Source organism: Priapulus caudatus, unplaced genomic scaffold, assembly GCF_000485595.1.
Source record: "Priapulus caudatus unplaced genomic scaffold, Priapulus_caudatus-5.0.1 Scaffold570, whole genome shotgun sequence".
Lineage (NCBI taxonomy): Eukaryota > Metazoa > Priapulida > Priapulimorpha > Priapulimorphida > Priapulidae > Priapulus > Priapulus caudatus.
The window spans coordinates 121284-129526 of record NW_014577631.1 but is presented as its reverse complement, the minus strand read 5'-3'; the positions used below and the strand labels follow the sequence as shown (position 1 = coordinate 129526).

Sequence of the window (8243 nt, the reverse complement as noted above, 5' to 3'; positions counted from 1 at the left end):
TTTTTATAACAAGTGAACACTGTTCACGTTCCAAATGTGTGCCCTCTGTGTCCCCCACTAAAATTGCGGACTGTTCGCTGGCAGCTATGGATTCGTGCGCGGCCTATGCATTCGGCGCACGGATCCATAGCTGCCAGCGCTGCATACTGTCGTAGGAATTTTCCGCGGTCGCGTGCGCCTTGCCGAGGAACTGCGCGCAAGATCGCGCAGCACTTCGGATAAACACCTCCTTTCGGCAACGCTTCTCTAGTATCCCGTCTCATCTGGATCCCCTTCCACGGGCTTCACAACCTCATAAATCATTGAGTCATTCATTGCTCGCAGTCAGAGACAGAGACTCAGAGAGCCCCCCCCCCCGTGAGCCGGTGTCCACTTCGCTATCAGTAGCAGAACCAAATGACTGTCATAAGTAACGCGCTTTTAAAATAAAATACACTTATAGTTATAGTTATAACATTCAACATACATGCACACATGATTTTCCGGTGTTTCTATTGTAAAATCGCAAGTGTTTGTTTCCACGTTTCTACGTTAATTTCCTCAACATACCTTTCCCGCCAGGTTGTGCTGATCTCTGTCTACAATTCGCGACATCTATCGGCCAGAGGTGACGACATGAATCCATGATGTGAAACACGTTAACTCTGTTCTCCAAAAGCTGTTTTCTTTCTCAATTTGTCAATCAAATGTCTGCAGTGGTGGATGTAAAACATATACATGGAGAGCCTGAATTTAAGGGTTGGTTGTATAAATGGACCAACTACTTGAAAGGTTACCAAAAGCGATGGTTTGTGCTGTCAAATGGACTACTATCTTACTACAGGTGAGACCACGAATAAGCGTTAAAACATGATAATTTTCGAGTTGCAATCTTTGAATAACTAATTAGCCACAGCTAGGCCTAGTTATTTAACTAAACCTAAATCGTGCTAGTAATCCTAACAGTTAATAACACCAGTCAGCTTCTAAGCAGAGCTAGATTACTTCATTACCCTGTGTTATTTCTAGCGCCACCTGTTACTGTTAGTGTTACTGTTAGTGTTAGTGTTGGTGACTCGCAGCCAGATGAGACGGGATACTAGAGAAGCGTTGCCGAAAGGTGTTGTTCCGAAGCGCTAAGCGCAGATCTTGCGCGCAGTTCTGCGGCAAGGCGCACGCGACCGCGGGAACGTCCTATCGTAGTAAATCGTAGGTATTATAAGGCTAGTAAATGACGAATTTCCCTTGTTTATTGGAGTCACACTCCTTCCCTTTATCTACTCCTGATATGTATGCAATAGCAGCACGGGCATACATCTGTATGTAAGGAATCTGGCACATCATGCCAGCATGTGCAGCCTAACGCAGCACTTATTAATGTAGAAACATCACGTGCGCTATGCAACAGGAAATGTAGTTCCTACACAGGAAAAGCTGGGCTGCCACACTGTAATGTGGAGCGCTTTCAATTAGGCACGGTACATGCCTGGCTCTTTTCAGCCTGTGAGATTCCTGAGTAGGTGTTTATGAGAGAGAGAGAGAGAGAGAGAGAGTTCATAAGAATAGCAGCTGGCACTCGATTACGTGAAATATCCGCAACAATCATTCATCTGCGCCGATTTCGGGGGTCAACGCTTCACCCACCCTACTGGATCGTGTCTTACCGTGCATGCGCAGGAGAGGTCACGCCATGCCATGATGCCACCCTCCACAAAAATTATGTCGCGCAGCGGAATCAAACGGTTTACGCTGCACCATCGAGCCAGATGTTATCAAGAGCTAATAATACCTCTTATTAGCTAGGTATTATTAGCTCTTGATATTATCAGGAGTGTATAAATATAGCGCTACTGTCAACTACTATCTCTATATTATACACTCCTGATATTACGCGCTGCCCACCTTTCCAATGTGTGTTGCATGGCTCATCTTTTATAAGAAGCTCGTCCACAATCGTCCACCCTCGGCTGTAATTGTAGCGATGATGAGATTGGAAGGTGTGTACATTAGCCTGAGTGCGAGCCGTCGCTCTCCGCGCACGACACTCACAGAAATTGAGGGGATACAGTTGCTGAGGCCCTATGGCCTATGCTGCACGGGGGGGGGGGCATAAAATGCGGAAAAAGTAAAGAGAATAATGAGGCTAAGATGTTGGTTCGTTGGAATGGGCAGCACCATTAATCAAAAGGGTTTTTAGGTTTCGTGAAAGTAGTATAAGACTTTATTTGCCTATGGCAGCTAGCTTTTGGCTATGGTCTGGCTAAGCTCATCAACTAGTAATCCTAGTATGTTATAAATATATATATATTCTTGGAACATCAATATCGTCTGGGTTTTGAATGTACAATCGGCAATGCCACAAAAGTTTTCCTAGAAGCTGTAGGCCTATATATACATATATATTGCGAATGAGATGATATCAGATTTGATATGATGTTACTTATGCACATGTTATCATCAATGTCTATCAAGAAGGCATCATCTTTGGTTTGTCCTTGGTTTGTCATTGGTTTGGAAATTTCGACTGCAGTCCTTCATGGTCTCTAGACCTCTCCAAGTCACAGGATGTATTGTGCTATTGGAATGTCTCATAGTTAGTGTTGGCACATGGTTTGCAGTTATTAATGAATGGATTTGCCATTTTATCACTACAGGCCCATGATAAGGGTATTTAATTTCTGATAGAAACTGATCTGCCATATTTTCTGCAAATCTCTAAAGTTTTCTAGAGCAAGATTAATCTTTGTCCAATATCCGGAAACATTTTGTAATGAGACTGCTTTGTCGTTAGTATAGATGCAGAGTCTCCAGGAGTAATCAATAAATGCTTTTTCATTTTCTGCTACTGATCTTTAATGATCAGTACTATCTTTTGAAGGTTTACTCCTGATAATATGCAAGAGATGTGATGACAGTTGCCATCAGAACACGTTATGCTTATATATATATATGTTTCTGTCTGAATGTCACATGATGTTGGAAGGTTTAGCCTGCATTCTGGCTAAGCGTCGTCAGCAAACACACATCAAGTGGCTTCAAATTTCACGTTAAACCAATCGTGTTGGCTTTGCGAACAAATGGCATCTCATCCATAAAGCCAAAATGTGCCAGGACTAATGAAGCATTTATTTATGTGCCCATAAAGTAGGCTGAGCCAAAATCGATTATTTTGTTTCACTGTCTGTCTGGATTCATTGCTTGCATGCATCATTGGACTGATCGTTCTTCTGGTACTAGGCTTCATAATAATAATAATGTTGAAGAATCGAAGATGGTACCATAAAATCTCAGTGGACCGTTCTATAGAACCACCCCGACGATAAGCGATACTTTTATCGTGTCCCTCTAGTCACTAGTGGCAGTTACACAGTCAATCACTCTATAAAACGGGTGCGTGTCCATAAAGGACAACTTTTAGCATTTTCATTGAGTGGCAGTTATGTAGCAGTTCGCTTCTATACAACGGATGTCAGTCTATAAAAGGAGTCTTTTCGTGTTTCCCTTGCCGTTTTTCCTATTTTTTAGAACACTCCGGAAGTACAAGTCGTCTATGCGTTCATGAACAAAATGTAAAATTTAGTTTAATATCGCTATAAACTGACTAAAAAGGTTTTGCATCAAATGCGTTTCCTGCCGAGTTAAGTTTATAGCATTCAGTTATTATTATTAACATTTAACATTCGAGAGTTAACAGCCATTAATTTTTTATGACTTTATGACTAGCACGTGAACTAGTTCCATTCATATCGGCTGGAAACCGCTAGGATCAGACTTCGTGCCACACAGCCTGGAGTGTCACAATATAGATTCTGCTCTATATTATTATTATGACACGAGAAAACGAGAACACTTGAAGTTTGACATCTTTAATTCTGTGCATTAATTATCGGACGAGATTTAAAATCGCAATTAACACTGAGAGGGATCGCTACACTTGTATAGGTGGAGGTTTGGGAGGGGTTCCTTTCTCAACATTATGCAGCGCCTTCGTCGTGTGTGTGAGCAGTTCTCATTAGCGTCGTATTCCGCAAGTGCATCGCTCCATTAGAGTAGCTGTTCTGTGGAATCTTGCCAACGAATCTCACACAATGTGCTAGCATGTGAGATATACCCACGTGAGATTCATGAACGTGGCGCAGGTGACGATGTGGGCTGCGTGTTACTCGAGCTGTTGTCTAACTACTGCCTTCGCGCGTGTGAACGAAGTTTTAGCGATAAAGCGCGTGTTGTTTTTGCGTAACTTCGTGGATACGGAGTGTAGTCGTGAAGGTGTTACGTACGACTCGCTATTTGCAGTATTCCGGTTCGACTTTGTGCAAAATAAAAAGTGTGAACAAGAGGGTTGGGTGACTGGCAAAAACCACTGGCAGCAAGAACCACTCCGCTGCAGCTACAGCACACACACGGCCTTTGTCATATATATGTTATATATATATGTTATATATGTCGCCATATATATAACATGTTATATATATGTTATATAGTGCATATGTTACACTGCGTAACTAATTCCATATAGTGCACATGTTACATATGTTATATGTTATATGTTATATAGATGTTATATATAGACAAAGGCCGTGTGTGTGCTGTAGCTGCAGCGGAGTGGTTCTTGCTGCCAGTGGCAAAAACTCGTCTGAAGTCGTGTGATCTAGTTGTGATGAAGTCGTGTGATAAAGTCGCGTGGATTGAGTCATGAGACCAGTACGTGTGTCTCATTAGTAGCTTTCGTTAGTTTTTCCCCGCTCGTTCGGGTTGGGCGTTCAGGCATGTGATCAGTCAGTAGTGAAGCACGTGACGCGAGCTTCCCCAGCTAGCATGTGTGCTCGCCCATTGACTGATTGATTCGCAGGCGTTTGCCGCTATTGGATAGTTAGTTGTGGTCGAATCTATTCTAACGTCTGGGGCGTGCGGAGGCTGTGTCTGAGTTGTTCAGAGTCCGTGAGACACGTAGAGATCGTCTGGCGCATCTAGAGACTGTATCTGAGACATTGAGGGGTTGTATATAAGACATGTGGAGACTGTATTTGATTGAGGCATGTAGAGGCTGTATCTGAGACATGTAGAGACTATCTGAGACGTTGAGGGTTTGTATATATAAGACATGTGGAGACTGTATTTGAGACGTGTAGAGACTATCTGAGACATGCAGAGGCTGTATCTGAGACATGTAGAGACTGTATTTGAGACATGTATAGGCTGTATCTGAGACATGTGGCCAGTGTTTGAAGTGTGTATAGATTGCATTTGATACGTGCCCAGGCGGCTGTTTTTGCGACACGTAGAGACTTATCTGGGTCGTGTCTGAAACAGGGAAGCCCTTTACCCGTGTGAGGCGACGGATGCCTGTGGTGATCCCCGTGTCTCGCTCGCACGCGTCGCTCACACTCTCTCTTTTGTGTAAACTCGTCAGCAGCCCATTTAATCAGTAGATGGTACAGCATGCCCGGTTGTAAGTGCTGACGATGACATACCTCGTAACGATAGCATTTCCGCATGGAATATTATAATCTACAGTGCTAGTATATACATAATACAGGCACAGACCCCAATCAGGACGAATTGTATTCGACTTCACCAAAATCTTTACCTTCGCGATCACGTGCATGTGTGATTCAAGTCCATTCAACCCTTTTCCATGAACATCTATCTAGAACAGGGAAGGAAGCGGAGAGTTGTAAGGATGTGTGAGGCTAAATTATTTATCGTGTTTAATATGTATAAAATTATAATTTTTGTCTATAATGAATAGAAAGGACCTAAACTAAAACTGCACTGTCATTCTTTTATGGAGCATTAAATATTCTCTATGCAACTTCTGTCTTGTATAAAATTCATCAATACAGGTCTAAAATTAGACTACTGATGTTTGAAAAAGCGATATATGCCTTTTTTAAAGATTTTTGTAACATTTTTACTCAGAGAAAAATCAATATTTAAGGAACAAACTCTTCTGATGATATTTTGACATTTCCACGTATGTCATTAACAGTTAATGGTCGTAAGTATCCGTTATAACATAGTTCAATTTCTAATTCTAAGAGTTTGACTTGAGTGCATGAGGCCTCTTATGGATACTTAACATGAACACTAGGCGGCTCTGATCAATACGTAGCTCATGTGCCACATGTAAACCTTTAATTGCTTCTTAGAGGTTCTGACATAGAAGTAGGATACTTCATGCACGGTGAAAGGCTTTCACAATGTGAGGTAGCTCGGTTCTCTATGCACAATGCTTTCTACGACAATGACTCGATGTGTTGCTAAGAATAGCCTTGCACTGAAATTCTTAAACGGATTGGCATTGTAGATTCCTCACTGAAGAATTTGATTACGTCAGGGATTGGGCATGTTCATTTGAATCAATGTGTGATGGCTAGTATGGGACTATTGGTGCAATTTGATCTTTGAAATGTGTAGTTGATTATGAAAATTACATTATCTTTATCGTTACTCATTCTAGTGCACATGTGCTCTGATACATTTACCATAATTAAGAATGAATGTCGGATGCTGTTAAGAAGTGCTAATATTGTGCATAAAAAGCAGTTCTTTTCGAGCAATCGATCAGTTTTTTTCGCTAATGATTCCATCTTAATTCAGTGAAAGATAATGGTTAATGCTATGTTACAGTCTCCCTTTCAATTAGATTGCTTGTACCAGGTACTGTACATCGGCTAGTACTTGGTGTGAATTATTCTGCAAATGTTTGTACAAGGTTGGTCAAATTCCAAAATAAATCCTGCTTGCAGACATGTGCATGCACTACCGTTATTACACGTTATTGTCAGCTATAACTTACAAGCGTGACTGTGATATCTGACTCATCATGCAGTAGCACATGCAGACATGTATGGTGGCCGAGGGCTGCCACTACAATTTTACCTCTGAAATAAATAAAAGCAAATTAAAAAAATTAAAAAAACGAAATCAAAATCAAATTAAAAACGAAATCTAAATCAAAATCTAAATCAAAATCAAATTCAAACTCAAAATCAAAACAAAATCAAAATCAAAATCAAAATCAAAATCAAAATAGAATTCAAAATCAAAGTCCCCCCTCCCCCCGCCGCCGTCGCACCCGGTCGACGTCCCCCTTCCCCTCACACCTGTGTCGCGAACCGCCGCGACGTCCCCCCTCCCCACACCTCATGTCGAGCCCCCGGCGACAAGTCGCCCTCGCCCCGCCCCTGTTGAACCCCCGGCGATGTCCCCCCATCCCCCCGCCCCATGTCGGAACCCCCGCGGACGTCCCCGGCTCCCGCCGCCCGCTGTTTGGACCCCCGCGAATGTCCCCCCCCCCGCACCCTGTTGGAGCCCCCGCGACGTCCCCCTCCCCCACCCTGTGTCGGGAATCCCCGGCGCCCGTCCCCACTCGCCCCGCCCTGTTGGAACCCCGCCCCCGGCACTGTCCACGCCCCTGCCCGCATGTCGGAACCCCCGCGACGCCCCTGCTCCCCTCCCCGTCCCATGTTGGAGCCCCCGGCGACGTCCCCCTCCCCCGCCCCGTGTCGGAGACCCGGCGATGTCCCCCTCCCCCGCTCATGTCGAACCCCGGCGAGCGTCCCCGGTACTCCCCCGGCCGCCTCCAATGTTCGGAGGCCCGGCGACGTCCCCTCCCCCCCCCAATTGTCGAAAACCCCCGTCGACACCGTCCCCTCCCCCGCCCAATGTCGGAGCCAAACCGGCGACGTCCCCCGCCTCCCCCCGCCGCCAATATGTCCGGACCCATCGTCACCCAGCGACACCCACCTTCCTCCATCATGCGTATGGCCTTGGCCTTGGCGAGCTCGAGCGCGGTGACCCATCGCTGACGCTCGACCTCCGTGCTCGCCTTCAGGTGGAACGTCTGCGTGCCGCCGTTGGAGATGGTAAAGTTGCACGTGTCCTCCGTGTGGATGAAGGCGCCGTGCAGCGAGACGGTGCCGCGACACGTGTGAGCCATCTCCGCCTGCGTCCTGAACGAAGGAAGCGAGAGAGAGGAGAGAGAGTGTTAGCGACGCGTGCGAGCGAGACACGGGGATCAGTACGCCATCTCCGCATGCGTCCTGAACGAAGGAAGCGAGAGAGAGGAGAGAGAGTGTTAGCGACGCGTGCGAGCGAGACACGGGGATCAGTACGCCATCTCCGCATGCGTCCTGAACGAAGCGAGAGAGAGAAGAGAGAGTGTGAGCGACGCGTGCGAGCGAGACACGGGGATCAGTACGCCATCTCCCGCATGCGTCCTGAACGAAGCGAGAGAGAGGAGAGAGAGTGTGACTGAC

General features: G+C 45.3%; 2 protein-coding genes across 2 annotated transcripts in view; one reads left to right on the top strand and one right to left on the bottom strand.

The window, feature by feature from the left end:
- LOC106811746 (mitochondrial genome maintenance exonuclease 1-like) overlaps window positions 1-555 on the bottom strand; it is a 10661-nt gene extending 10106 nt beyond the window's left edge. Inside the window, exon 1 of the mRNA XM_014815461.1 lies at window positions 467-555. The gene's annotated coding sequence lies outside the window, so the exon portion shown is untranslated. The remainder of the gene's footprint in view (window positions 1-466) is intronic.
- Window positions 556-604: 49 nt separating this feature from the next.
- LOC106811742 (oxysterol-binding protein 1-like) overlaps window positions 605-8243 on the top strand; it is a 32497-nt gene continuing 24858 nt past the window's right edge. The window contains exons 1-2 of the mRNA XM_014815456.1: window positions 605-823; window positions 7820-7915. Coding sequence (XP_014670942.1) covers window positions 687-823; window positions 7820-7915 — 233 coding nt within the window. The 5' untranslated portion in view covers window positions 605-686. The remainder of the gene's footprint in view (window positions 824-7819; window positions 7916-8243) is intronic.